The sequence below is a fragment of the Perognathus longimembris genome, chromosome 6 (assembly GCF_023159225.1).
Source record: "Perognathus longimembris pacificus isolate PPM17 chromosome 6, ASM2315922v1, whole genome shotgun sequence".
Classification (NCBI taxonomy): Eukaryota; Metazoa; Chordata; class Mammalia; order Rodentia; family Heteromyidae; genus Perognathus; species Perognathus longimembris.
The window spans coordinates 5,316,382-5,344,333 of NC_063166.1; the positions used below are offsets into that span (position 1 = coordinate 5,316,382).

Here is a 27,952-nt window from a genome sequence, read left to right on the forward strand (position 1 = left end):
TATGACTTCCACAATAGCTTCATATCATATACTATGGGGCAACTATCTCTTCTCTCTCTCTTCATATATCCTAGACTGATGGTTCGACAAATAGCAATCCATTTTACTTTAGAAAAATAATTGGGAGTTCTGTAGTGTAGTTTCCAGACTTCATGAGCTAAAACCCAACATACCAGTGGCCTCAAGAGTTCCCACATTTGCAAGGTCTTATATGCTGGAGGCTGGACTCTATTCTGTCTCTCACACACAGAAAAACGACGTTTCAAGTCAAATATCCCCAGGTCTAATTTGACTGTCAAGAAGGATTGTGGGATGGTTGTAAGATATGGCTGGTTTTTTTTGTTATTGTTGCTTTTTGAGATATAATTTCCATACAGTAAAACATTTCCAAGCATATAATCTATTAAGTTTCACCAAGTCAGACAGCCTTGTTACCCACCGCTCAAATAAACTTCCATCACCAAAGGTTTTCAGGGCCCCTCCATGGCCAGGCCTCTTGCCTAACCTGAGCTCTGGCCATCACTAACATGGTTTCCTTTTCCATCCTCTCTCCCTTTCTAGATTCTCCCATAAATGGAAGTATCCACTATTGTGTGTATATGACCATTTGTCTTGCTGCTCTTAAACTGGGTCTAACTTCTTAGCCAAAAGCTTTGGTGACGGATTGATGTTATGTGAAGAGTACTTCATTTCTCCTCATTGCTGAGTAGTATTCTATTCCTGGATCTACTGCAATTGGTTAATTCACCAGTTAGGGGATACTTGGGTCGTTGACATCTGTCTTCCTTTCTCTAGAATAAATACAGAGGCGTAGACTTCCTGGGTTGTCTGACAAGAAACGTTTCTGCTATTTTCCATAGTAGCTGTGTCGTTCTCATTAGCCAGAGATGGCCATTCCTGTTGTTTTGGATCCTTGTCGACATTAGAGGTTGTCAGTTTCTTGATTGGAGCCCTTTCAAGAATTCCTAAGCCTTTGATGTAGGCAGGGCCATGAATGTAACCTTTCTGCTAGCTACGTGTCCTTGGAGGAACAATGGCCTTTCCAAAGTCACATTTATCTGGAGCCCCGGAATGTGGCCTTCCTTGGAACTCTGTGCATCTGTGATTAAGTTTTGATGAGGTCCTACTGGTCTCAAGTGGGCCTTAACGCTTAATTCTAAGCTTCTAGAAAAAGGTCACCTGCGGCCACAGAGACACTGAGAGGAGATTGCCACATAATGGAGGAACACCCCGGAGCCCCAGAAATAGGAAGAGATGCAAGGATTCCTCCAGCGAAGCGCTGCTCCTCGTAGGGCCAACAACTTCAGTTCAGACCGCGAAACCCAAGTTTCTATGCTTGTAAACCTCCCAATCTTTAGACGTTTGTTATGGCAACTTCGGAAATCTAACAAGTTATAACTAAAATTTATAGGATGCAACACCATAAAGATACATATAAAGTTTTAACTTGACTTTTATAAGGCTGTCTGAGGATACAAATATGATACTCCTCTAAAATTGGTTCTACTAAGTACAAATATAGCCTTAGAAGCCTAAGTGACTGGTACACATGAATGACTCTTGGATCAAATCTTTGAATAGTCTGAAATTCAGCTTCTCAAGCATTAGGAAAAGACCTACTGATTATCACAAATTCAGATCCATTCAGAGCCAGGGTTCCAGTGTATCTTGCCTGTAGCTATGAAATATAGCAGACTCACATTTTCCAGAAAGTTCTATAGGAGATTCAGAGAGGGACTTCCTCTTAGGTTAGTCTTTTGTGGTACTGTATAGTGGAATACAATCTTAAAAGACGTAGCTGGGTGTCATGGATCATGCCTGTAATCCTAGCTACTCGGGATGCTGCAATCTGGGGGTTACAGTTCAAAGCCAGCCCAGGCAGGAAAGTCTATGGGACTCTTATCTCCAATTAACCACCAAAAAGTTGGAAGGAGAGCTGTGGCTCAAGTTGTAGAATGCTAGTCTTGAGCACAAAAGCTTAGGGACAGTGCCCAGGCCCTGAGTTTAAGCTCCGGGCAGGCACCAAAAAAAAGAAAAGAATTTGTAACTTGTAAATAATTTATTCATTTACCATAACAAAATGTCTTTGGTAGAGTTAGTTTGGGATATTCATTTAAAAAAAGAAACAGATCTCCTTTCCAATGTTAGCAAAGTACTTCTGGCCCTGAGAAAGACAACCTAGCCTTCCCCCCCCCCCGACCCCCCGCAACCAGACTTCTTTGGGGATCTTGAAAAGGCAAAAGGCACCCCTCCCCAAACCTATGAATAAAGAAATTGACTCATAAATTACTTTCTTATTCAGAAACACTGCTAGTGTAACTGTGATTCTAGTAATTCAAAAACAGAAAGGAATACTTAGTTAGGAGGTGTGATTTGTACTCCCATAGCTTGCTGAGTAGTTATTCTGAGTAGAAATTGAAATAATAGGCAAGGCAGATAGGTAAGCACCACTGGACATTTCCAATCATGCCTCTGGATTATCCCAACCAAATCTCCCCCTTCCACCTTAAACTTCATGCCCACCAGTTGCTCACATAGAGATCTAGGAAGGTTGTCCTGGCCTTTACTGACAACACAGTATTCCTTTTCCACAGTCATTGCTGGCATGTACAACTGGGATTTCCATCGAAGTACACTAAGAAGGCAGACTATAATCTGAAAAGAGTCCTACAACATTCAGTGACCCATGTACAAGACTGGCTTGTTTTCACCCCTCCTTCTTTCTGATAAGCATACGTTGTTCTTTGCTTTGAGAGAACATCAAATCAGTCTATTTTGGGAAGACAAGGACTTGTCAGGTTGAATCACCTTGTTCTAAGTTGGAACAATCTGGTAACTTGGGAACAACCTGTCCAATTTCATCATCTTTAGATCTGTCTAAACATAGAAGTGAGCCTCCCTCTAATCTCCATCCTACGTGCTAAAAGCCATAAACTCAAGATACTACGAACAGAAGGTCATGGCCAACTGCCCAAATGCCCCATGGAATGTATGACCCAAAGAGCAGGTTTGGAGCTGAAAGAGAGAGAAGGCTCTGACTGGGAGGTCTGTCCTGTTTCGTTACATGTAGGGGTGTCTCTGTAGTTTACAGCCCCAACACACCAGACAGGGGACACGAGCTCTAGGCAGGAGTCCAAGCCACAGTAACTGATATGCTCTCACTAGCTAATTAGATGTTGAAATTTACATCAGGGAAAACCAAGCAGATGCCACTGCCCATTACAGGGTGAATTAAGGCATGGGAATTCAGCAGGTAGGCAAAGCCTTTCAGACTAGCTCGGTGCCATTGCTATACTTTATGAATACATGTAGCAGTCAACTTGGCAAATTATACACTGGTCTATACTTCTTTGAGCCTAAAAAATAGCATTCATGGCAAAACAAATATTAATTCACTAGAGTTTAGGAGTCAAAGAAACCAAACTACTAATAGCCACAGATGTGAGAGATTTCTGGAAAGAGAAATCCGTTTTGAGCTTTAACGTGTATTTGCAAACAAATCTAGAGAGCCGTGCCTGGAGCCACAGAGGTTCAGTGGCTGGCTCCAGAGACAAATTAACGTAATCCCAGTTGGTTCAAATTGAGGATTTTCAGGTGTGACTGCTCAGTGTACCCCACCCCCACCCCCCCAGATCTCTCTAAGGCCAGAGTGGCAAAATCCTGGAACACAGAACCCTGGCCTACAGAATTAATTAGGATGCAAAGCACAAGAATATCCCTTCTTAAAAGGGGGGGGGGGTTGGGGGGGATCAAATTAGAGAGCAATCCAAACCTCATCTACGCCTTTGACAAGGTGGGGAGGGCTTGGAGAATGAGAGTAGCTGCTGGCACATCCCAGTCCTGCCAGGCCAGGGGAGGGAGGCGGGCCTCACCCCGGGGCAGCCTCAGCCTCCCCCCCCGGGGCCCCGTCTCCAGTCTGGAGGCGTCTGTCCATGAGGGGCAGCGCCCCAGCAATCAGCCTCCTGAGGATCCGGGGCTGCAGGCCGCGCCCCCACCCCCCCCCCCCGCACCCAGCTTCGGGGGGCTGTGCTTCGGGGCTCGGATGGCTCCGCAGGGGCGGGGTGAAATCCAGCGTCTGCACCCCCTGGCTGAGCCGTGGAAAGCAAAGGGTTTGCACGAGGTCCCGCCAGTGAGTGAAGGGACGAGGCCCCGGGCCCTGCGGCGCGCGGCGAGGGCGCGAGGCCCGCGGGAGGCCCCGGCCCCCAGCCCCGCCCCCCCGCGCGCCCCCCCACGCCACTCCCGCCGACGGACGGGCCGCGCAGCCACTCCCCGCCGCCCGGCCCTCGGCGCGGCCCGCCCTCCGCGGCGACCCTCCCGCCGCAGCCAATGGGAGCGCGGGCGCGGCGCGGGTCAGGTGCCGTGCGCGGGGCTGCCGGCTGGCGCGCGTGCGTGCGTGCAGGTGAGCCGCCGCCGCCGCCGCTGCGGGCTCGGGGCGCCCCCTCCGCCCTCCCTCCCTCCCTCCCTCCGGGACTCGCTTCCCAGGGCTGGCTGCCGGGGTGGGGTAAGAGTCCCGGTGGGAGTGCGGCGGGCCGGCGGGCGGGGGGGCGGCCGGTCTCGGGGGAGGGGGGAGGGCCCGCGCCCCCCCCCCCCCCACGGCCATCCCCGCGCCTGGGAAGGGGGGACCACCCTGGTCGGCTGGGGGCTCGGGTGGGGGAGTCGGGGCGCCGCGCCCCAGGGCCCCTCCGCGCCCCCTCTCCAGGCCCGGGGAGCCCGGGGAACCTGGGCCCCGGCCTGGGAGTTTCCAGGCGCCCCGCGGCGGTGGGTGGTGCGGAGCAGGTGGAAATCCGATTTCCACCCCCCCATGCCCTCCTCACGCCCTCCCCAGCCCCCCACATCCTCCCTCTCCCCGTCCCCCACGCCCTCCCCCGACTCCCCGACTCTCCACCCTCCCCCACGCCCCCCCTGCCCTCCCACGCCCTTCCTCGCCAGGTGTCATCGGTTATTTGTCCGCTGGAGCATGGGTGAGGGTTAGCCCCCCCCCCCCGCCCTCCGGGGCTTCGGTTCCTGAATTAATTTGATGAGGATGGAAGCAAATGAGCCCCCCCCCCTTAGCATTAAATTACCTCGCTTGATGATAGCTTTCTTCCCATCAGGAAGTTGGGAGGGAGGGGGGGAATGGGGAGAAAAAGAAAGAGCCCCCCCCCACGGGTGGATAAAGGCCTGTCTAGCCTTCTGTGATGCGGCTCCCCAGGGCCACGTTTTGATGTCTTTTTCTCTAATGTCGTGTGTGCGTGCGCCCGGCTGGCTTTTTGGTGGTTCCTTGGAGAGCAGGGCTCCCCAGGCTGGCCTCAAACCTTGATCCTCAGGTCTCTGTAGCCAGGATTACAGGTGTGAGCTGGTGTTTGGCACCATGTTTATTGCAAGTTTTATCAATATGGAGAGAGAGAGAGCCACTTTAGAAAGAAATAACTAAGTTTTGAATCATTGTCTTGAGACCAATGCCTGAAACAGTGTCAGGCTAAGTAATGTCTAATTTTAGTGAAATCACAGTTAAAAGCCTATGATTATTCATTCACACTGCCTTATGTTAACTTCCTTGGGTAGAAGAAAAGCCTTTTGAGAAATAATCTTTCGATTTTTAAAACCCCTGCGACCTTGATTCCAAGAACTTGAATCCTTATCAGTGACAAGATTAACTTGACTAATTGTAACGTTAGGATGGTTGTTTGTCATTACTGTTTGTAACCACTTGTGAATCCAAGCTATGATTTGATTGCTATTAATGCATGAGTACAAATTAAAGCCCACATTTGTATTTGAAAGCCACAAATTTCATTTCACTTCAAGAAACCAAGTTCAGTTCAAAACAGTGCTTTTGACCATGATGGGCCAGGTCAGAAAGATTGTCTTTGAAAACCGAACTGTGTGTATATGTGCTGTTTTCTTACTTTGAAAAACAAACTGTGTGTATATGTGTTGTTTTCTTTTTTCTAAGAAAATACCATTACTGGATTTGCTAGTGATATACTTCCCTGTTATTAAGTACCTGTAGCTGTTCCGGCCGTAATGATAAATACAGTCACAGGTTTTTTTCCAGGTTGTATGCAGATGGTATCCTGTTTTGAAATGCTGTTGGAGAGGTCATCTAAAAAATTCCTTTGAGAAATGTTTTGGTGGGTTCTTGGAAAGTCAGTTTTAAAAAATGCAACTAAGGGGCTGGGAGTATGGCCTAGTGGCAAGAGTGCTTGCCTCCTACACATGAAGCTCTCAGTTCAATTCCCCAGCACCACATATACAGAAAACGGCCAGAGGTGGCGCTGTGGCTCAAGTGGCAGAGTGCTAGCCTTGAGCAAAAAGAAGCCAGCGACAGTGCTCAGGCCCTGAGTTCGAGTCCCAGGACTGCCTCCCTCCCCCCCCCAAAAAAGCAAGTAAAATGTTTTAGCTTTGTTATACTCGTCGGCTCAAGTTCTTGTTAACTGAGAGCATTCTACTCGTTCCTCCAGGCTGTGAGTTAGCATGTAACTGGCTATCACAAGCATTATCACTGACAGTTTGAGGCAAAGACGACAAAAACCAAGTTGCTGATTATTCTGTCGTCTTTATGTGTATTCTGCAGATTGTCTCACGCTGAACGGACCCCAGTGTCTTGAAAATGACTTCCAAGCCTCTGGCTGTGTCTCTGGCACTCGCCACGTTAACTCTCTCAACGACATTTTCTCTCCAGCCGGCCCAGCAGAAGGTTCTCCTCGTTTCATTTGATGGATTCCGTTGGGATTACTTATATAAAGTTCCAACACCCCATTTTCATTATGTGATGAAGTCTGGTGTTCACGTGAAGCAAGTCAGTAATATTTTTATTACCAAGACCTACCCTAACCATTACACGTTGGTCACGGGCCTCTTTGCAGAGAGTCACGGGATCGTTGCCAATGACATGTTCGACCCTGTTCTGAACAAATCCTTCTCCCTGGATCACATGAATGTTTATGATTCTGACTTTTGGGAAGAAGCAACTCCGATCTGGATCACAAACCAGAGGGCGGGGCATGCGACCGGCTCGGCCATGTGGCCCGGAGCGGATGTGAAAATACACGAGAGCTTCGCCACGCACCACATGCCTTACAACGAGTCTGTTTCCTTCGAAGAGAGAGTCGCCAAGATCATCGAGTGGTTCACCGCGGAAAAGCCCATCAACCTGGGGCTTCTCTACTGGGAGGACCCGGACGACATGGGCCACCAGTTGGGCCCTGACAGCCCGCTCATGGGACCTGTCATTGCAGATATTGACAACAAGTTAGGGTATCTCATCCAAATGCTGAAGAAGGCAGAGCTGTGGAACGTCGTGAACCTGATCGTGACGAGCGATCACGGGATGACCCAGTGTTCTGAGGATCGGGTCATAGAACTTGACCAGTACCTGGATAAAGACCACTACACCCTCATTGACCAGTCTCCGGTAGCCGCCATCTTGCCAAAAGAAGGTAAGTCTGACCTGGGTGCTGACCTGAGTCTGGATCGGGGAATTTTTCTTTCTATGACTTTCAGGTACACTTGCCTGTGTCATAACAATGTCCTGGGGTTTAAGAATTAGATAACAACAACAACAAAAACCAAAAATCTCTTTCCTCGCACTCTTTTTTCCATAGAATGTTGAACGTTATTCTTTGAGCATAGGCTTTATTCATTTTGTAATGATAGAGTGTGAGCAAAGCCACGACTTCACTCTACGGAGACGTTGAGATAGAGACAAGAAGTTTGAATACCATTGTTTTAGGGCTTTCCTTGGCAGTTCTGATGCCTTCATTGGACCCTTAATTGCTTCAGTAAGAAAACAATAGGATAGATGGGGAAGAAAAAGGCTTTTGTGTGCCTGGGATTTAATTCTGTTATCTATAATTGGGGGGGGAATCAAACCTCTGATGGACTCTTCGTACTAAGCCTGCCACCTTTGTATTGGTTCCACTTTATTTATTGATGGTTCTGGAACTTAAACTTAAGGTCTAGGCACCCTCCATTAGCTTTTTCACTCAACGCTAAGCCTGTACCACTTGAGCCACAGCTCCATTGCTGGCTTTGTGTTGGTTCATTGGAGATAAGAGTCTCACAGATTTTTCTTCCCGGGCTAGTTTCGAACTGTGACCCTGGGCTCTTGACCTTCTGAGTTGCTAGGATTACAGACGTGACCCACCAGCGCCTTGCTCCCTGAGGTCACCAGAGAGGTGACAAACGTGACTCGAGCTGTTCTTTAGAGGACTGTTTTATCACCTATAGAAGATACCAAAGGAGCGAACAGATTTTGAAAGGCTGGGATGTGTCACACAGGAGAATGCTCTGTCTCATGTAGAGAATCATCTGAAACAGAGAATGTTCGAGCATGCGTGCATGTGTGCCTACACACAAAAATGTCAGCAAGTCTTTACCTCAGAATATGTCTGGAGTCGCCCATTGTTTGCCTTCCATCACTACACTTGTAGTGTGGACTTGTTTTCTCTTTTTTTTTTTTTTTTTTTTTTGCCAGTCCTGGGCCTTGGACTCAGGGCCTGAGCACTGTCCCTGGCTTCTTCCCGCTCAAGGCTAGCACTCTGCCACTTGAGCCACAGCGCCGCTTCTGGCCGTTTTCTGTATATGTGGTGCTGGGGAATCGAACCTAGGGCCTCGTGTATCCGAGGCAGGCACTCTTGCCGCTAGGCAATATCCCCAGCCCCTGGACTTGTTTTCTTGATTACTGTAGTTTGAACTCGGGGCTTTGCTAGGCAATTCTTTTGTGCTTTTAGGTTATTTTCCAGGTTAGGGTCTCAGAATTTTTAGTGATTGAGATAGTAGTTTTCCCTCCTCTCTACACCTTCCAAGTAGCTTTACAAGTGTGAGCCACCGTGACTGACCAGCAGGGGTGGTCTCAGTTTGAGTGTTGGGTAGGGTGACGGCCCAAACCCCAAGTGGATTAGAGAAACAAGCCAAGTGTTGAGAGACAGAGCCCAGGGGAGATACATTTACAGCCCCAGGGAGTTCTGAATGCCTTAGTCCCCAAGTTGTTATCCACCTTCAGACTCTCCTTACGCATGCTTTATGTCTGGATATTCTATCTCTAAAATGGTAGTTGCCAGCTGTGTGACCTAGCTCTTTGTTTTTGTTTGGGCCTTGCTGTAGCCTGTACAGTCCACTCAGTGTCACTAATTAGTACAGGCATGGACAGGTGTGTGTGTGCGTGCACGCGTGTGCATGCATTTATGTCCCAGAAATAAGACAGTGAGTGTGTCTAGTTCTAGAAAAGGCCTTCTCCTCATTCCGTAAGGCGAATTGCTTCAAGGCTCAAGATTCTTCTCTCCAGGCGACAAGAGTTGTGGCAAGCTGGGCGCCTCTCATTCTGTTCAGCTCTTGCTGGCTTTTCTTGCTTAGCAAGGAGAAGGTGAGGTCCTGGCTCGTCCTTAGCCGTGAAGAGTTTTGCACTCCGTGTTCTTCTCTCCCTCTCCTCTTGCCCTCAGGTAAATCCGATGAGGTCTATGAAGCGCTAGCTGCTGCTCATCCTAATCTCACGGTGTACAAAAAAGAGGAGATCCCCGAGAGGTGGCGCTACAAGCACAGCGAGCGCGTCCAGCCCATCATAGCCGTCGCCGACGAAGGGTGGTATATTTTACAGAATAAGTCAGATGACTTTCTGTGTGAGTATGTCATAGTCTTTCTTCCCATTTTGCATCGCTTTTTGCTAACTTGGCGGCTGTGGATCATACAGCAGTTTACTTACTGATGGTTTCTTTCTGTTCCTTAAATGTGGAAGAAACAACATTGTATCAGTACTTAACAATCAACAAGTGTTTTTTTCAGATATGCCTCTTGATCCTAGATAGATAGATAGATAGATAGATAGATAGATAGATAGATAGATAGGAATTGTACAGGGCTGAGGATGTAGCTCCGTAGTGGAGCCCTAGCCTAGCATGCAACAGACAGGTCCTGGGTCTGACCCCCAGCACTGCAAAATAATCATTAAGAGAGTGATGTACAAAACTGTCCCTTTAGGTAGACGTGGGTTCCCCCACCGATCATGTTTATTGACTAAAAGAAAAGCAACTGCATGACAATGACATTTGTGGTATATTTGTGACTCATAATAGCATTTGTGCACAGGTACATGGTTTCTCGCTCCTAAAAATTTGTACCGACAGATGGTGATGTGTAAACCTTTCATGGTACCAAGGAGCATGTTTTCTGAAAGCCTTTCACAAAGGAGAATAATTGCCACCTCTCTGTGTTCTTTTCCGTGTATTGTACAGGCAGCTCGCAGGGGAGAGGGACTGCTCAAAGGAGAAGGCTGCCACCTTTGAGTAGATCTGTAAACATAAATCTGAAGGAGGCTCTCTAGGAGCTTTGGTTTTGTGAACCCTAATTCCACCAAAGGTTGCTCACCTTTATCTGTGACAGAAAACCACAGCAGTGTTCCTGTCGCTGTGGCACCTTCCGCGCGTCCATGCAGCGCATCGTTAAAGATGGCCCGCTGGGGTCCTTGGCTAGTGATCCACCCGCTGATGGAGCCCTCAACCCCAACGGCAGTGGCTCTCAAAGTGCGTCCCCCGAGCGAGTCTCTGCTCCCTCACCCACAGGGCTGCCGTCCAGACCTTTTGACTAGAAAGCCCGCGGCTTAGCAGTCTGCCCACGGCCATCCCTACCCCCTAGAGTCTCACACACACACACTTCAGTGTGCAAGCCATGGCCTCCAGGCCCCAGGAGTAAATATTGTCTACAGAACCCAGTGGGAGGGGCCACCACCCCAAAACACAATCCCCGTGTGTGGGAAAGATCCCAGACGAGTCACTGTCGTTCCGTTTTCAATCTGATCTTCTAGTAAGTGTTACAGGAGAGTATCTTTGCCTACTTGACCGAGAGCATAGATTCCCCACTCTCATAGAAATAAACTCAGCAGCCTTTCAGTTCCAAGTTCCTTAACAGCGTGATGATCAGTTAATTGACTGGACCGGCACAGTACTCTGTGAGATCATTAGTACTGATGTGTAAGCCCAGCATTAAGGGGACTTGAATATGCTCAAAACAACCATGGCATTTAAGATGAATTCATAAGCTGGATCAGCCAGATCAGCTTCAAGTTTTCCAGAGGTGACAGTTCAGTCTGTGGCTTTAGGATATGGCCATTTTCTGTCTGTGTTCCTGCAGCTTATTTCCTTGTGGCAGTTAGATTTTAGAGTGAAACTCGCTAGTCATCCGTAAAGCACAGCCTGCTGCTTTTCTCAGCTTCTTTCTCTCGCTTCCTGATGCTATGCTGAGCACCCATGCAGCTTCCACCCTTTAGTTTTGTGTCCCTTGACACACGTGTCGGAAGCCACGAAACCACAGGATGCTAAGCTGGGATCTGATCCGAGCCTCCCAAATCAAGATTTTTCCCCGGTCTACAAGTCCTGACCTTTGGTTTTTAGTTGTGCACTGTAGCTCCAGTTGGAGGTTTGATTTGTGTGATCTCTCTCTCTCTTGTTTTTCTCCACGTGTTGTTTTTGCCCTTTGGCTGGTTATTACAACTTTGGTTTCATGATTAAAAAGCAAGCACCTTCATCTCCGGAACAACACTCAGACACGGTGGGCGATGAATAGTATTTGCTGGCCACCACACAAAAGCAGCCCACCCTCATTTTTGCCTGACTTGGTCGGGGCTTTGCCCTGTTCCTTTCTCTCTTCCCTTGGTTAAGGCAGCATTGGCCTGTAACAAAGATTGGTGATGATTTGACCTTTCACCTGTTGAAGTGACTTGTGGGGTTGACGACAGCAGAGGACGTGAAAGGCGATCCCGTCTTGTAAGTCAAACTAGATCAGATGGGTGTTGTACAGTTCAGAGCCTAACCGTTCAACAGGTAACTTCCCTTCTCCCGCCATCCGGCTGGCTAACTTGTTCATGCGTTTTCTCTTCACAGTAGGCAACCATGGTTACGATAATGCATTAGCAGAAATGCATCCAATATTTTTAGCCCACGGTCCTGCCTTCAGAAAGAATTTCACAAAAGAAGCCATGAACTCCACAGATCTGTACCCCCTGCTGTGCCACCTCCTCCATCTCACCGCCCTGCCACACAATGGATCATTCAGGAATGTCCAGGATCTGCTCAGGTCCGCAGCTCCCAAAGCCATTCCTCACACACAGAGCACCACCCCCCTCCTCGGCCCTGACAGGCCGGGGGAACCCGAGCACGAGGAGTCCTACCCTTATTTCGTAGGGGTCTCTCTTGGCATCCTGATAGTGATTGTGTTTTTTGTGATTTTCATTAAGCATTTCATTCCCAGTCAAGTACCTGCCTTGCAAGATATGCAGGCTGAGATTGCTCAACCATTATTACAAGCTTAACGCTTTTTTTCTTTCTTTCCTTTTTTGAGATGGAATTGCATATAGATGATTCAAGTGGAGATTGCATACATGGGTTGATGTTTGCAGTTTCAAATTCCAGGAGAGGAGTTTCAGACACTGGCTGAGGCTGTCAAGCAGAGAATTCACACCTAGCCAGGCACACACGTACACAGAAAGAACCACACACTCCTACCTGCACGCCAGTACTTTCCCACTGTTCTCTAGCTTAGCGGGGTAAATAAGCTCCTACTTAATTTGGCCTTGGCACACATCGTGTATATAAAATAGCTCCTTTGCACTATTTAAATTACTGAATATATTGCACTTTAAATTACTCTTCTAGTGGGTACTTCTCTTTGAAAAGCACTTTATTAGACAAGTTATGTCTTACAACTTGGTTAAAAATGATAACCTCTTTCACTCCTGTCACAGAAAACTTGTATTCCATACTTACAATTAACTGAAAGAAAAAACTTTTAAATAACTTCTGAATAATGTAGGCCTCTATCTTCACAAGCTGGGAGAACAAGAAAGTTGAAAAGTGTTCGCCAATTCAGGGTGGCACTCTTGGTGTGCTGATGTCTCAAAGAGATGTCACCAGCGGTCGGCTGAATCTGTGGGCATTTCTCATTATGTTTCTTTCCAAAAGACAAAGGACAATAGGCTTTGACTTTTTTATTTCCCCCCTCAAAGAGGTTCAAATCCTGACCGATTCATTCCAAGCATACTGTCTTAAATTATTGCTGTTTGCTGATTAGTCATGTGACTGATTTTTATGAGAAACACTGTAAACCTAGGCTTCTCTCCTGTGTACTTACAGCCTGAGAAGCAGAGAGCAGGCACGGCCATCTCTGCAGTGCTTTGTAATTATTTGCTGCTGTGGAAACTAAATCGCTCTTAATGACATTAAAAATCAAGTGAGATCAAAACCGTGTTTGGCTGGTTTGTTGGTTTCCGATAACGTAACATGTTTACGGTGGCTCTGTGTGTAATAACTAGACACTAGAATCAACAACCGTGGGCTACAAATACAGTCACCAACAAGGAGAACTGCTTACTGATACGCCTAGTCATTTGTATGAACCTCAGGAAATAATGCCGACTGGAAAATAAACAAGGTCAAAGAGTTGCGTACTGCAAAACTTCATTTAACATTTTGACACAAATCTTAAAAAATGCAGAGGGAATATGAAAGAACCATGCAGAAAATTCTTTATTTAATTTTTGATTAAGTTGGCCCCAGTCGCGGTACCAGTGTCCGGCCTGGACAGTTGTTCATGATCTCTCTGGCTGCTTGAGTTGGCTCCTGCGGAGTCCTGCAGGTGGCAGCCCTCTCCAGGTCCTGAGGCAGAGAGGAGGGACGGGAGCAGGCCTCCCATGGCTCTCTCCTTCCTATCTCTCCCTCCTAGTCCTCCCTCCCTCTCTCTGTCACATAGCTCTCTCTGCTCCAACCTCTCCTTTCTTCTTTCTCCCTCGCTCTCTTCTCTTTCCCTCTCATTGTCCTTCCTCCTCTCTCCTCCTTTCTCCTTTTCTTCCTTTTCTCTACCTTCCTAATCTGTTGTGGAAAGTAATGGGCTGTGTGACCACATTTCCACACATGCATACAATGTACTTAGTCCTTGTTTGCTGGTCACCCCTTAGTGTCTCCCCCCCCCCAACTCCCACTGGTCTCCTCTCTTCCCCGCCTCTTTTCAGGTTCATGTCTGCTTGTTTGTGTTTATGGATCTAGACTCATAGGAGAGAGACCATATAGTCTGTGTCTTTCTGAGTCTGGATTGTTCTGCTTAACACCGTAGGGTCCAGTTCTGCTCAGTTTCCTGCAATTGGCATAATTCTTCTCTGTGGCATATTAGAACTCCATTGTGTATGTGTACCATTGTTTCTTTGTCCATTCATCGGCGGTTGGGATACAGGCTGATTCTGCCATCGGCTGCTGTATTCAGGGCTGGGACGTGGGGCGTGCAGGTGTTGTTGGTGTTGTGTGCTGAGTTCCTCACCTTCCCAGGCGTGCCCATTGAAGGCGTGGTGGGATATACAGCCGTTCCATACTGATTTCCACAGGGGCTGGACTCCCATCCTCCTCAGCTTTTCTTTCTCGGACCGTTGTTATTTTGACTGGGTAAAGCAGACTACCTGTGATTTGATTTGCATTTCCTTATGGATAAGGACATTGAGCATTTCTTCACCTGTTGACTGGCAATGCACTTCTTTTTAAGTCTATGGCATTCATTTGCCCACTTGTTAATTTTGGGGGATTTTGTGGTATTTAATTTCCCGAGTTATTCATAGATTCTGGATATTAATCCCTTGTCAGATGAACTGTTTTTTCCCACTGCTCTGTTAATGGTTTGATGTACTCAAGCTTTTGAACTTCCCATTGGTCAATCCTTGCTCATTAGAGAAAGTTTCCTGTGCCTGTGTCTTGAGTTGATTTCCCTATTTTCCATGCTGAATAGTTTCAGTTTCAGGACTTAAAGTCTCTGATCCATTTTGAATTGATTTATGTTGGTGGTGGGGGGAGAAGGAGAAAGAGGAAGAGGAAGAGAGACATTTAGTTCCAGTCTTCCACACAGTCTTACTATATCCAGTCTTAACATTACTTGTTGAGAAGACTGTCTTTTCTGCAACATATTTTTGCATCATCAAGTGTATGGATAGAGCCACGTGAGCTTATTTCTGGGCCTTCTATTCCACTGCTGTGTGTGTCTGTTTCATGCCATAAACAAAATGCAACACAAATAGAAACAGGGACAGAGATCACATGATCGACTCAATAGCTGCAGAAAGAGCCTTTGACAGAATCCAACATCCCTTCCTCATAAAAAGCCCTGAGACATGGCCCAGGCTGTGTGTGATAAACCTAGAGCCAACACAGTGTCTCGGGAAAAGCTGAAGCACTTCCCCTGAAGTCAGGAACAAGACAAGGACATCTGCTCTCCCCACTCTTACTCAGTGTAGTGCTAGAACTATTGGCCACAGTTGTAAGGCAAGAGAAAGAAATGAGGGATACAAACAGGAAAGGAAGAGGCACACATCCCTGTTTGCAGATGATACAGTTGTATACTTAATGTAAAGATGCCACCAAAAAACTCGCAGACCTGAAAACACTTCCCACAAAGTAGCAGGATCCAAAATCAATGTACAAAGCTAGCTACTGAGCCAGATGCTGGTAGCTCACGCTTGTAATCCTAATTACCTGGCAGGTGGAGATCAGGACTGTGGATTGAGGTCAACGAGAGCAAAAAGAATCCCATCTCGACCAATAAAAAGCTGGGCACAGTTGTGCATACCTGTCATCCCTGTGATGTGGAAGATATGCAGAGCAGACTGCAAAAAGAAAAAAGTGAAACCCTATGGCAAAAATCAGAGCAAAAAGGGCCAGAGGCGTTGCTCAAGCGGCAAAGCACATAGCAAGAAGGAAGCCCTGAGTTCAAACTGCAGTTGAAAATCACTCAAGAAGTTAACATTTTACAGCTAAGGCCTCTTGACTGCAGTGGTGGATTCGCAGCATATTCAGGTGGTAGAATTACGAATAATAATATGAAGAAATTACATCAGTGGCAGCCTCTGGTGGTGACAGTGAACTACAGTTTTCAAAATGGAACAGTGACCCAGGTGTACCGGGAATGTGTTTGTTTCGTTTTGTTTTCACTCAGCTCTCTTATTTTAGTGGAAACATTGTTCTGAAACCTTATGCCACCGTTAGCCTCTCCTGGAGCCCTTCCGGATTGATTGTGAAGTGCGAAGTCATAAAGAGCTGCCCTTGACTTGCAACCACTCCTGCTAGTGGGTTACATATAAAAACACTTGAGTAGTTACAGTAAGTACATTATTACTACTTCCATCATTCCCTGTTATAGATGAGGAGTGGAACCTAGAGAAGTTGAGAGAGTTGCCCAAGGCTAGGCAACTGAACTCATTCCACTCCTAGCAGTATGTGTGTGTTACTGGAACTTGAACTCAGGCCCGGGCACTGTCCCTTAGCTTTTTCTCTCAAGGCTACCACTCTACCACACTCTGCTTCTGCCTTTTTCTAGTTAATTGGAGATAAGCGTCTCATGGACTTTTCCTGTCTGGCTTCAAACTCTGATCCTCAGATCTCAGCCTCCTGGGTAACTAGGATGAGAGGTGTGAGCCTGGCTGGTCAAGTTTTTTTGTTTTTTTGTTAAAGGGGGAGTAGGAAAGCACCGCTTTCTTCGGTGGGTAATTCACAGTGTAGCTCAGCAGTGCTGTCTGTGTGCGCAGAGGAACGGGCTTGTGGCGTGTCCGGGTGTGCAGCGGGTCTTGGCAAGGCACGTGCAGAGGGCGGGAATGCCAGCCCGCAGCTCAGCTCGGGGCCCCGCTCCCCAGTGAGGGCGGGGCTGGAGACGGGAGGTGGCAGATTGTCTCCGCAGAGCTGTTCAAGGTGGTTGATGGTGGACATCAGATTTCAGAGGAGAGAGCTAGAGGCTATGTGGAAAGGGCCAGAATTAATAGCCTCCTGGCGTTGCCCTAACAGAGAGTCGTGACAATGGGACACAGATGACTCATGCCCTGCACCCGTGTTCCCCAGGGGGCTTGTGTGGCACCATCTGCCATCTCGACCCTCTGGATGCCCCGGGTTGGGAACGGGTGGAGCGGGCATCCAGACGTCATAGAGCCAGGCCCAGAAAGCCATTCCGGATCTAAGGATCTCAGCCACAGCAGGTGAGCCCTGAGTGGACGTAAGCAATTGGTGAATGGAAGGTTGGCCCAGCTTTCAAGCCACTTTCCCAGAACAAAAACAGCTGTTTATCGCCTTGTTTCCCCAGTTGCTGTGCTCACTGAGTATAAAAATAGAAAATGCACGGAACTGCTGAATATATATACTAATTTGGGTTAAGCCAGTCATTGTCTACCTACCTGCAAAACAAATACTGTATAACCACATCCCACTGTTTTATGAGTCCTTTGGATGTTATTAAATGTATGTAACTACCAAAACAAGTGTAACTATTATAAACCCATCCAGCTACTTTGTAATAGCTTAGAAAATGTCCGGAAAATTATGCTTGGAGGTTCTTCCATTTTATCTTGGCTTTCTCACCAACATTCTCTTCATTCTGGACTTATTTTTATGCATATTTGATGTGCTGATTTCAAGGTTTAGTTCTGTTACTCTCTTAATCCTGGTTTAAAGAAACAAGATCTGTAGGGAATATATGTGAAGGTTTTTGCAGGATTATTAAAGTCATGAGAACACATCAATCACAGTACACATACTTCGCAAGAAGGTGACAAATTTTTTAAAGCCTCAAAAATGATTTTTTTAATTTTAAAATTAAATTACAGTAAGAAGTTATTGGTAGACATAAATTTTAATCATAAGTCATTAGCTGAGCATTCAAACAATATAGTCAAGATATATTTAACTTAAGGCACTACATAAAACTGTCTTATAACTCATTGTATTTACACTCTAAGAATTGACAACACATACTTGACATCCAGTCTTTGTCCTTCACTAGTAACTTTGTATATTATTAATGTACTAAAACCTTCCAAAAAAGGGAATTCAGTGCCATCTTCCTTACAGCTTGCAAGGCACGGCAAGAGAGGGCGATACCCAACAACTGTGCTAAGGCATTTTAATCCATGAGTGTTCCAATATAGAAGTTCCTAGAGGATGCATAATAGAATACAGTTCTGTGGAGCTCACGGTGTAGGACAGGGCAGTACTTTATCCTGTTACTGTTTACCAGAGGAATCTGCATGGATAGCAGCGTGAGAGCCCCTACAAGCAAACTCATTCTGAAATGCTCAATTTACAAACGCTACTTCAAGCTTTTGCTATTTCCTTGCAGTGTTATTTTCACAAACAGTTAAGTATTTCCTAAAGCCAAATCCTTTTTACTATTCAGAAAGCAAAGCAGTACATTAATCATTTATCTAAATACATGCAGAAGCCTTCATGTTAATGGCTAGCCTTACTGAACAGTTTTCTCAGTGATGTTTTAAAGGGACAAATGAATTAACACACAGATCTATATAATGATACACTTCACTCTGATTAAATGCCATTCTTTTCTCGTCATTATACACTTTAAATTTTTTCTCTAATTGTAATATTTTGACAATGAAAGAGGAAAAATAGGTATAGTGTTGTTTATAGGGTTAAGACTTTCAGGACATCTTTTGGGTGTCCTATATAAGACCCATTCACAGGCTGGGTGGCCGAGATTTCTGAAGCCCTTAACCACTAGAACCCATAGCACTGTAAGGAGCACACCCTGCTCAGCTACTTTTCAATATTCTATGCCATACATTCCACAAATGTCCACTCCTTTATAAAAAAAAAATGAAATGTAGCAGTCCTTCCTGATATTCTTAAAATAGAATTAAAATAGAATTAAAGTAGAAAGGAACTTTCATTTGATTTAGATCAACTGTAACCTTTAGTATATTACGTGATTTCATTTTAACATCTGTAAAGCCCATGCTCTCTAACTTCTGAGTCATATACTTAAAATGTCTCTTGCAATAGTCTTAAGCCACCTGAAGTATCCATGCAAGACAATGTCAGCTAACTGTAATGAGGCAGGTTAGGGAACAGAGACTTACATAATTGTAACATTACCTTGTACTGAGCCTTGCAGTCAGGGGAAGACTATGAGCAAACGATCTGACGGGCTCAGCCGATAGACATGCCGCTCCTGGGCATGCTTATTGCAACACTGATCACAATAGCCTAGGTACAGAGTCGCCCAGGAGCCAAACTGAAAGTGCACTAAGGGATTTTTGTGAGGAAAAAACATGTTTTTAATGATTAAAAGGCAGCAGGGTGCTGGTGGTTCACACCTGTAATCCTAGTTACGTGGGAGGCTGAGATCTGGGGATCGCAGCTCAAAGCCAGCCCAGGCAGGAAAGTCCATGAGACTTTTATCTCCAGTTAACCACCTAAAAGCTAGTAATGGAGCTGTGGCTCAAGTAGTAGAGTGCTAGTCTTGAGCAAAAAAGCTCAGGGACGGTGCCCAGGCCCCGAGTTCAAGCCCTAGGACCAGCATACATTTAAAAAAAAAATAGTATCAGAAAGCATAGAATTCTGTTCTGCTCTTCAATTTATGACCAGTCGCAAGGACTAGTTAGTAGAAATTGGAAATGCTTCAAAAACTCCCAACTATAATAGGCACCGAATAACAGGCTCGGGAGCTTGGCAGTGACCTGACATTGTATGTTTGATAACTGGCACTGGTGGTGTTGTCATCCCAGATCATCAGCTTGTAAGTGGGCAGCACGACTACTGTAGGTTAGGTTATTTTACGGGAAGAGCAGTTAGGAACTCCGCCTCATCAAACTTTCACAAGCCACTCGAGGAACAAGTGCTCGCTTCAGCTCTTGCCCTGTCGCACGTGAGCCAGGCTGCTGCGACGGAGCGTCCGCGTGTTCATCTTGACGACTGGGAGCCACTGCTGCGCAAGGCTAGCGCACAGTCCACAGCAAACCCTTGGCTGGGAACAAGCTTGCCAAAGGTGGAAGCAGGGAGAGGATTTCTGTGATCCAAATGTTGGAAGCATAAAACAGTGGCAACCCAGGCTATTCTGTCCCTTGATGTGTGTATGGTGAAGAGATCAGGAAATACCAATTCTACTTTCAATTTCCTAACCACTCTCTGCTGTCTGAAGGTAAGGTGTAAAGTCCCAGGGTGAACCAGAAACATCCCTTTGCATCATTCAGACCAAGTCCAAACTAAACGCCATTCAGGTCAGAAGTGGTGGAGATGGCTCATTTGGTAGAGCGCTAATCAGTGGGCAAAGGCACCAGGTACCCAGTTCTTATCCCTGTCTCCAACCAAAAACAAAACAGGTTTTCCACAGCACTGAATACCTTGGACTCCAATCAACGGAAGGAAGTTAAAAGTGGTAGACAAAGTATCATTTGAACACTTGTGAGTTAAACATAAATACGAAGTGCAAAAAGTATTGTCTCCTGAGGGGAAAGTCTATCACACATAAGATCTGCACACGTGCACGCACACAGAACAGCAACTTACACTGAAATATTAAACCCAAGTAGAGAAAAATGAATTTCTTACGAGTAATCTTCAACAGATATAACTGTTTTACAGACAGGGTCTCACCATGTAGTTGGGGCTGACCCCCCGTTTTCAATCCCCCTGCCTGGCCAGGAGGCCTCGGGTGCCAGGATGCCAGGAGTGTGCCACCACACCGTTCTTTCTTTGGAGACAGAACATTTTTTATTTTGACCACTGAAGGGCCTTAACTGAGACACACGGGGGATAACGCACATCTCGTACAAAATGGTCTCAGCTGGGTTTTTGTTTTCTTTTTCCTGACTGGCTCATCAATTTCATCAGCCTAATAAATTTTTGACTTCAAGAGTTCACTTCGGATATAATCTAATTAAAGACAAATATAAAAATATAGGAAACTTGCTCTCTCAGATACACAAAATCCAGGAACTACATGGAGATTTCTAGGGTTTCATTTACAAATGTATACATTTATTAGAAAACCATGCCTATTAAATGTTTGCCTATTTTCATCTAGAGAGGCGTCATCTTCCTTGCTTATGGGGAGGGGGGGGCAGCTGGGGTTTTTTAGGACGCCTCCTTAGCGGTTAGTTCTACGTGAAGCGCGAGCCGGTTGGCTGGCGCGTTTACGGGGGGGGGGGGGGGGGGGGGAGGGGTTGCCGTGGGTGCGGCCGGGGCGGGGAGGTCACCCGATGAGCGGGTCGTCGTCGTCCTCCTGCAGCTGCAGTCGGGAGAAGGCATGCGGGGCGGACAGCCTGTTCTGCATGGCCACGAGGAGGCAGGTCAGCGTGGTCAGCACCAGCAGCGCGCCCGCCACGATCCCGATGGCTTCCGGGAGGTTGAGGCACCGCTGGTCGGCCAGCAGACACTTGGCCCGGCCGAAGGTCCCGTTGTGGGGCCGCGGCGGCAGCCCCAGGATGTGGCACATCATGGGGTAGATGTCCACGATGTCCAGGGCGCCGTGCTTGTAGCCTCTGTGGAAGGCGGGGCCGTGCGCGGCCAGGAACGGGTGCATGCTGGGCAGCGAGTTGTCGTAGCCGTGGTCGCCCACTGGAGAGCAGAAGGACAAAACCGTGCGTGTCAGCAGCTCACCGCACGACCCGCTTTTTTAAATCTTAAATTACGAAACGGTTTCTAGTAATAAGCACGCCGGCTTCTTGCGGGGTCTCACCCCATGGCTCCAACTTACAACATCAGAGAAAAACAGTGACGGTCCCTGATGCAACCCCAATTCCAAACCCTCAAGTTTAGCTGGAGTCAACGTGCGAAGAGCACAGATAGGCCGACTCCAGCCATAGTACCATCTGCACACAGGAAGTGGAGCTGTGGCTCGAGGGGGAGGGTACCAGTTCAGGTCCGAGTGCTGGCTCCAAAACAGTCATTTTCTTGCTTATGTAACAGAAAGATCAGCAGGCCCTGCACCTGTGGCTGTAAGCCAAGTTTCACTTCAGTCCTCACCGTGGGGGCTTTCCTACTGTGAAAGCACACTGGAGGAGCTCAGCTTTTCGTGGGCCAGCTGGTCCACAAAGCCTAAAATAAAGTACTTTCTGGCCCTTTCTAGAAGAAGACATTTCCTGACCCCTGCTATGGACTACAAAGTCTGATTTTTAAAAAATCTTTTAAAATTAATGGAACGTATGTATAAATGAGATTCTATCAATGCAATTTCCTATGCACCATCTATTTTAGGAGAGATTTTGGTACCCCTATATTTTTCTTTAACTTGGTATCTTTTTTAAACTCTGTTTTGGTTCTTGTGCAGTATTCTAAATAAACACAGCAGTCAAGGAAATGATTTCATCATTGCAGAAAGACGACGTTACTGAACTTTTCAGGGTTACTCAGTTTTTTAAACATGCACAGGAAAAAGAAATGTGAAGGAACTAATCACTTTCCTTCGAACAGATCACTTCCTTTTTATTTTCTAAAATACCAACAGTAACTGCAGTTTAAGAAAGTAAAACTATAGTTTCACCCTTAAGGTTAACCCTCTAACCTAAAGATAAATTGTGGTGGCTATAAATTACCATTAAATGAAAATGTTGAGAATTATCTAGTCAGAAACAGCTGTGTAAACCAGCCTACCACCCTCGTACCGGGACAGGACACAGCGTGTGGTGTATCCCTAGAATGCAACAGGAATATCCTAGATAAATACTTACATTTTGATGATGATTTGTTTAGTACAATTGTCCATCCCTCATCAGCAACCAGAATGATAGGCTGGATTCGATCATTGTGTTGGTAATAAAATCTGTTAGGAATGTCTTCTTTGAGGTAAACATTCATGTGAGGACTACAGTTTTTCAGTTTGTCATAAACCTCTGTCTTATCTATAAAAGAAATAGCAAAGAAAAAAAAACACACCATCATTTACTGGTTAAGAAAAAATATAACTAGAGTCACTGGAAATAAAAATTTGGATAGTATATATTTCTATGAAATCACTCTACATCTTAAGAGACTATATCACACACACACACACACACACACACACACACACACACACACACACACACACACACACCTTCCATTCTGTGGACAATCCTGGTAGATTTTTACAGAAAGGGAACAATGTTCCTATCAAATGTCTTAAGTAAATATTAATTATTTGCTACCTGTGAACTAATTCTACCATCAGTACAAGAAATGTCTATCTCACGAAGAGCCAGGCTATTTCTAAGCATAAAAATTCTCCTTTTCCTTCAGTGAAAAGGGAAACGTTTTGGTTTTGGTTTTCTTTTTTTAAGAAACGTGAAAATGTAGAGGAAGTGACTTTAACCACAGACTACCTACTCAAGCTGTGACCTTTACTCTGAACAGATGCGAGCAAGGCCCTGAACTATCAAAGCGCGAGCTCCGCTCCGGTGCACCCCTCCCTTCCCTCGCTGCCCCCTTGGAATGACAGATGCCTTGGCAACGTCTACCTACTTATTTTGGGAAGAATTGCGGCCACTGGGCTCAAATCTATGAGACTGTAGCTTGAGGGGTCGATGCAGTGATCTAGGTTTATCCGTCTCTTCTCCGAACACTGGCTCATCCCGTGATCGCTCGTAATGATCACATTCGTATTTTCCCACAGTCCTAACTGCTTCAGCTTCTGCACTAGTTTACCAATAAGGCCATCTACTTCGCTCAGAACCCTGCGCATGTTGTCTCTGTCCTCCGGGCCGTATTTGTGGCCACTTGCATCCGGTTCTTCCCAGTAGAGAGTGGCAAAGGTGACCGGTGGGTTGGAATAGCTGAGCCACGTGGTGATATTATTCAGTCTCTCCTCAAATGACACGGTGGGGTTGTAATTCATGAAGTAGGAAGGCGTGGTGTTCTGGATGGGCACGTCGGTCCCTGGCCACATGGCGGCCGCGCTCGATCTGTTCTCCTGCAGCTCGTTGGTCACCCAAATGGGGACCGCCTCGTTCCACCAGAAAGGATCCTTATCCTCAGCGTCCGAAAAACGTTTCTTGGTGACGCTGTCGTACATAGAGTTGGCCACGATGCCGTGGCTTTCCTCGTACAGGCCCGTGACTATGCTGTAGTGGTTCGGGAATGTTTTGGTGATGAACACGTTTTTCACGTGTTCTACCAGGACACCCTCCTTGATGAAGCTCTGGAGGTGAGGGAGCTCGTAGTCCCGCAGGTAGTCGGCTCGGAAGCCATCGAAGGAGACCAGGAGCAGCTGGGGGGGCGCGCTGTAGGAGAAGTTCCCCCTGCACCCAGGGGCAATGGCAGAGAGGAGGAGCACCAGGAGTAACTTCATACTGACCACGAGGACGCCAGGGCCTGAAACGCAAGCACGCGACTCAGCCGTGACCAGAAGCTACATTCCACCTACAAGAAAGAATGTGCGGTGGCACCTCCCCTTTCATCCAGGTTTTTGTGCCCTTTCCCCTGATGTTTCCGTACAACCCAGCCCTCCCTTGGGCTAAATTTTAACTTAGTTCCAGTAACTCTGTCCAAGCAAGCCTGCTTGGCATTCTGGCAATTTTAGAACTGACGTTAAGGATAAGTGGGCCTCAAGCCACGTGTGGTCGCTTTTACAACAGTTGCCTCTAAGAGTTAGGGACACCAATACGATTCAATAAATGGTACAGAGCACATGAAGACTCACAGGCTAAAGAACAAACCCCCAGCCCCATCACCCACCGTACTCAAAAATTAACTCAAGGTTGGCCACAGACCCGTAAGAACGAAAGCCGAAAAGTTCCTGAAAGACTGCATTCTAAAGCCATAGCTAAGAAAAAGAAAGAAAAAGAAACAAATCCACCAAAACTAGAATTTTTTGTGCGTCAAGTAAGTGAAAAGACAATCCACAGAACTGGAAGAAAAACAATCTGCAGATTGTGTATCTTAAAGGACTTGCATCTAGAATCAAGAATGGTTATAAATCAGTAAGAGAAGCTCAAATAATCCAACTAGAGCACAGGATCGAATGAGACATCTCTCTAAGGAAGACACAGATGGCAAATAAATATGCACAAAGATACTTAACAGCATTAGTTAAGGGAAATAAAATATAATAGCACAATGAAAGACCTCACTACACAGCCGGTGATGACTACAGGAAAATGACAGGCAACAGCTACTGGAGAGATGGAGGGGAGTTGGAACTTCCATGAACTCCTAGTGGGAGTGCAAAACAGTGCAGCCAGTTTGAAAACATTCAGGCAGTTCCTCATCAGGCTAACAGAGTTTCCCTAAATTACTGGCGATCCTATAATCTAGGATCTGCACAAGAGGAATAAAAACATACACCCATACAAAACCATACAGTAAGAATCAAGGGATACAAACAGCTTTCCTCAATGAGGTTGTACTTGAATTTAAATTTTGTGTGATGTTAAGTTAGCCACTCTTTCTTTTTGATTAGCACTGTTCACCCTTTTGTTTTTAGGTTAAGACTTTGTATATTTAAAGTGAGTTTCTACTAGGCAGCCAATACTCTGCTCTTGCTTTAAAAAAATCTAATGTGGTCGTTTCTTTCAATGTTCAATCATCTGTCTTCACTGTGATTACTGATGTGTTTCAATCTATCGTACTGCTATGTTTTCCATTTACCTCAACTCTTTGTCTCTGTAGTTCCCATCTTTTATGGTCGTATTTTTTTAATTAAATGAGTAATTTTACTTAAGCAGAAACAACTCAAGTATCCACTAGTAAATGGATAAAAATGCATTATATACACACAATGAGGTATCTGGCGATAAAAAAGGGATAAAACATTAGTATCTGCTGTGACTGGGATAAACCTTGAAACACTGCTCCGAGGTGGTCAGGGCAGATCGCCTACTGTGACTCGGTTGACACGAGATGCTTACAGGAAAGTCTATCAAGACAAGGTATCAGCAGTCTCTGGGAGCTGGGCGGCGGGTAGACAAAGGGGTGCAAAGGTTTGGGGGGAGTGATGGATTGATTGTGGTGATGTCTGCTCACTCCCTGAAGCTCTACAGATGGCACATGGCTTGCATCTCAATTATTTCTGCAAAGCAGAAGGAAGTGAAGTTATCACCTTAAATGTCCTACCTGAAATGGGCAGCACAGGAGGCATCCTTGCCATCTCTTTTTACCTCAGGGATCATGTGACTCGTGTAGCCCATAATACAACTGGAGTATTTTGATGTGAAAATGTACACCTCTTCCCATATACAAAACAACCACAAAAAAAAAAAAAAACCCTGGGATCTCCCACGAAATACAAACTGAAACCTTTCTTCCTCAGATCTTGAGTGTGAAGGATGCGCAAGGCCAGGTGCAGTGGCACACACGTGTATTCCTGGTGGACAGCCAATTTAAAGGCCAGCCTCGGTCACATGAAGAATAAATAAATAAACAGGAAAGAACACACGGGGCTGCTAACCGCGGCGTTTGGCAATCTCCTAGCACTCCTGGTCAACCATGGTTGAAGCTGGAATGCTCCAGAATCTGAGCTCACCCAGGGGTGACCTTGGTCCGCGCACCCCGCGTCCTCTGCCTCCTGAGGAAACGGATGCATGGAGGTCGTAGCACTGACCTTCACAGCCCGTTTCCCTGTTTTAACGACAGAGGATGACTGTGAAGCTACCAACCGTGCCCAGCCTCATCGAGTCTTCCACGTACGATGAACTCAAGTCCACCGGTGGCCTGACTTGGCTCTTACGGAGTGGAAACCACGTTTCTAAGGAATGACCTAACTATCAAACTATTACTGTAAAACTATAGGAATTCTGCAATCTTTCTCACACACACACAAAAGGGAAAAGAACACCTTACAAAGTCTACCTGGGCAGCCTGGGCGGTATCTTCCGCCCGGCCTCGGCGAGCCCCGCACCGGCTCCCGCCTCGGTGCCCGGCGCATCCACTTGGCCCTTCCTGACCGCTCCTGGGAAGCCTTTCCTAGAGGCCCCCGAGGCCCCCCACGCTCCCGGGACCCCCAGATCCGGAGACTCTCCCCGGAGCCGCTCCACCGTGGAAGTCACGCCCGCCACTCCATTTGTGAGACAGAATGCAAGGGGAGGGGAGGGCAGGGCAGGGGAAGGGAGAAGGGAGGCCAGGGGGGAGGAGGGCTGGGGAGGGCTGGGGGGAGGGCTGGGGAGGGAAAGGCTGAGGAGGGGAGGAGAAGGGAGGGCTGGGGAGGAGGAAGGCAGGGGAGGGGAGGGGAGGGGAGGAGAAGAGAAGGGAGGGCCGGGGAGGGGGAAGAAGAGAGGGCCGGGGAAGAAGAGAGGGCCGGGGAAGGGAGGGCCGGGGAGGGGAGGGGAGGGGAGGGAGGGCCGGGGAGGGGAGGGGAGGAGAAGAGAAGGGAGGGCCGGGGAGGGGAGGGGAGGAGAAGAGAAGGGAGGGCCGGGGAGGGGAGGGGAGGGAGGGCCGGGGAGGGGAGGGGAGGGAGGGCCGGGGAGGGGAGGGGAGGAGAAGAGAAGGGAGGGCCGGGGAGGGGAGGAGAAGGGAGGGCTGGAGGAGTCCTAACTTCGTAGTTCCCTCGGAACAGACGGGAACGGTCTCGGGGAAGCCCGGGGCCGGCCCGGAGCCCAGGCCCGGAGGCCGAGGCTGGGAGCAGGAAGCCGGCCGGCGCCCGGCCCCCGCCCTCGGCCCGCGTCTCCCCCGCCGGGGCCGCCGGTACCTCGGGGCGCCGCTACCCGGCAACGGCGATCCGCATCTGCTCGGCGGCCCCGTCCGCCACCACCCCCGGCTTTCGACAGAACGCCGCCGCCGCCGCCGCCGGGCGCACACCGCCGGCTCCCCGCCCGGCCCGCCGGGGACCCCGCCCCGCCCCGCCCCGCCCCTCGGACCCGCCCCGCCCCTCGGACCCGCCCCCCCCCCCCCGAGGGCCCGGCCGCGCGCCGCGCCCCGGGCTGCGGGCCGAGGGCGGGGGTCTCACCGCGTCGCGTCCCCCGGACGGGGACGGGGACGGGGACGGGGACGGGGGCGGGGCGGGCGCGCCGAGCCCAGGCCGCCGGCGCCGGCGGGAGAGGGGACCCGGAGCGCGCGGACCCGGAGCGCGTGCGCGTGCGCGCGGCGGGGGGGGGGGGGGGGAACCGGCTCTCCTGCGGCGCCTGCGCAGTGGCGGGCGCGGGGCCCAGCGGCCGGGTTCGCTCCGGGGAGAGGCGCGGCGGCCCCCTCCGGCGACGCGCGTGAGACCTCGTAGCGGATTGGAGGACGAAGCCGACCGCAGATGCAACGCGCTACTTGAT

The 27,952-nt window shown here is 47.9% G+C and overlaps 2 protein-coding genes across 3 annotated transcripts; one reads left to right on the forward strand and one right to left on the reverse strand.

Moving 5' to 3' along the window:
• Nucleotides 1-4,459: 4,459 nt before the first annotated feature.
• On the forward strand, nucleotides 4,460-13,212 carry Enpp5 (ectonucleotide pyrophosphatase/phosphodiesterase family member 5). The gene is made up of 4 exons (XM_048347672.1): nucleotides 4,460-4,495; nucleotides 6,554-7,421; nucleotides 9,423-9,599; nucleotides 11,856-13,212. The coding sequence occupies exons 2-4, from the start codon at nucleotides 6,593-6,595 to the stop codon at nucleotides 12,281-12,283; spliced, it is 1,434 nt and encodes a 477-aa protein (XP_048203629.1). The 5' UTR covers nucleotides 4,460-4,495; nucleotides 6,554-6,592; the 3' UTR covers nucleotides 12,284-13,212.
• A 7,740-nt stretch (nucleotides 13,213-20,952) lies between these two features.
• On the reverse strand, nucleotides 20,953-27,646 carry Enpp4 (ectonucleotide pyrophosphatase/phosphodiesterase 4). Of its 2 annotated transcripts, none has more exons than XM_048347674.1 (4): nucleotides 27,640-27,646; nucleotides 23,223-24,071; nucleotides 22,454-22,624; nucleotides 20,953-21,341 (listed from the first exon to the last, which is right to left on the reverse strand). In XM_048347674.1, exons 2-4 carry the CDS (start codon nucleotides 24,046-24,048, stop codon nucleotides 20,977-20,979), a joined length of 1,362 nt encoding a protein of 453 aa, XP_048203631.1. In that variant the 5' UTR covers nucleotides 24,049-24,071; nucleotides 27,640-27,646; the 3' UTR covers nucleotides 20,953-20,976. The 2 variants fall into 2 exon arrangements, with proteins under 2 accessions (XP_048203631.1, XP_048203630.1); XM_048347673.1 differs by lacking the exon at nucleotides 27,640-27,646 and adding an exon at nucleotides 24,825-25,525.
• Between the last annotated feature and the right edge of the window lie 306 nt (nucleotides 27,647-27,952).

Bases quoted from the DNA above. Each gene is read 5' to 3' on its own strand.
- Enpp5 (XM_048347672.1), top strand. From the start codon at position 6,593: ATGACTTCCAAGCCTCTGGCTGTGTCTCTGGCACTCGCCACGTTAACT. The intron at 7,422-9,422 runs GTAAGTCTGACC...TCTTGCCCTCAG, and splicing joins CGCCATCTTGCCAAAAGAAG to GTAAATCCGATGAGGTCTAT. The intron at 9,600-11,855 runs GTGAGTATGTCA...TTCTCTTCACAG, and splicing joins TAAGTCAGATGACTTTCTGT to TAGGCAACCATGGTTACGAT.
- Enpp4 (XM_048347674.1), bottom strand. From the start codon at position 24,048: ATGAAGTTACTCCTGGTGCTCCTCCTCTCTGCCATTGCCCCTGGGTGC. The intron at 22,625-23,222 runs GTAGGTAGACGT...TTTCTTTTATAG, and splicing joins CGCAATTCTTCCCAAAATAA to ATAAGACAGAGGTTTATGAC. The intron at 21,342-22,453 runs GTAAGTATTTAT...TCTGCTCTCCAG, and splicing joins AAACAAATCATCATCAAAAT to TGGGCGACCACGGCTACGAC.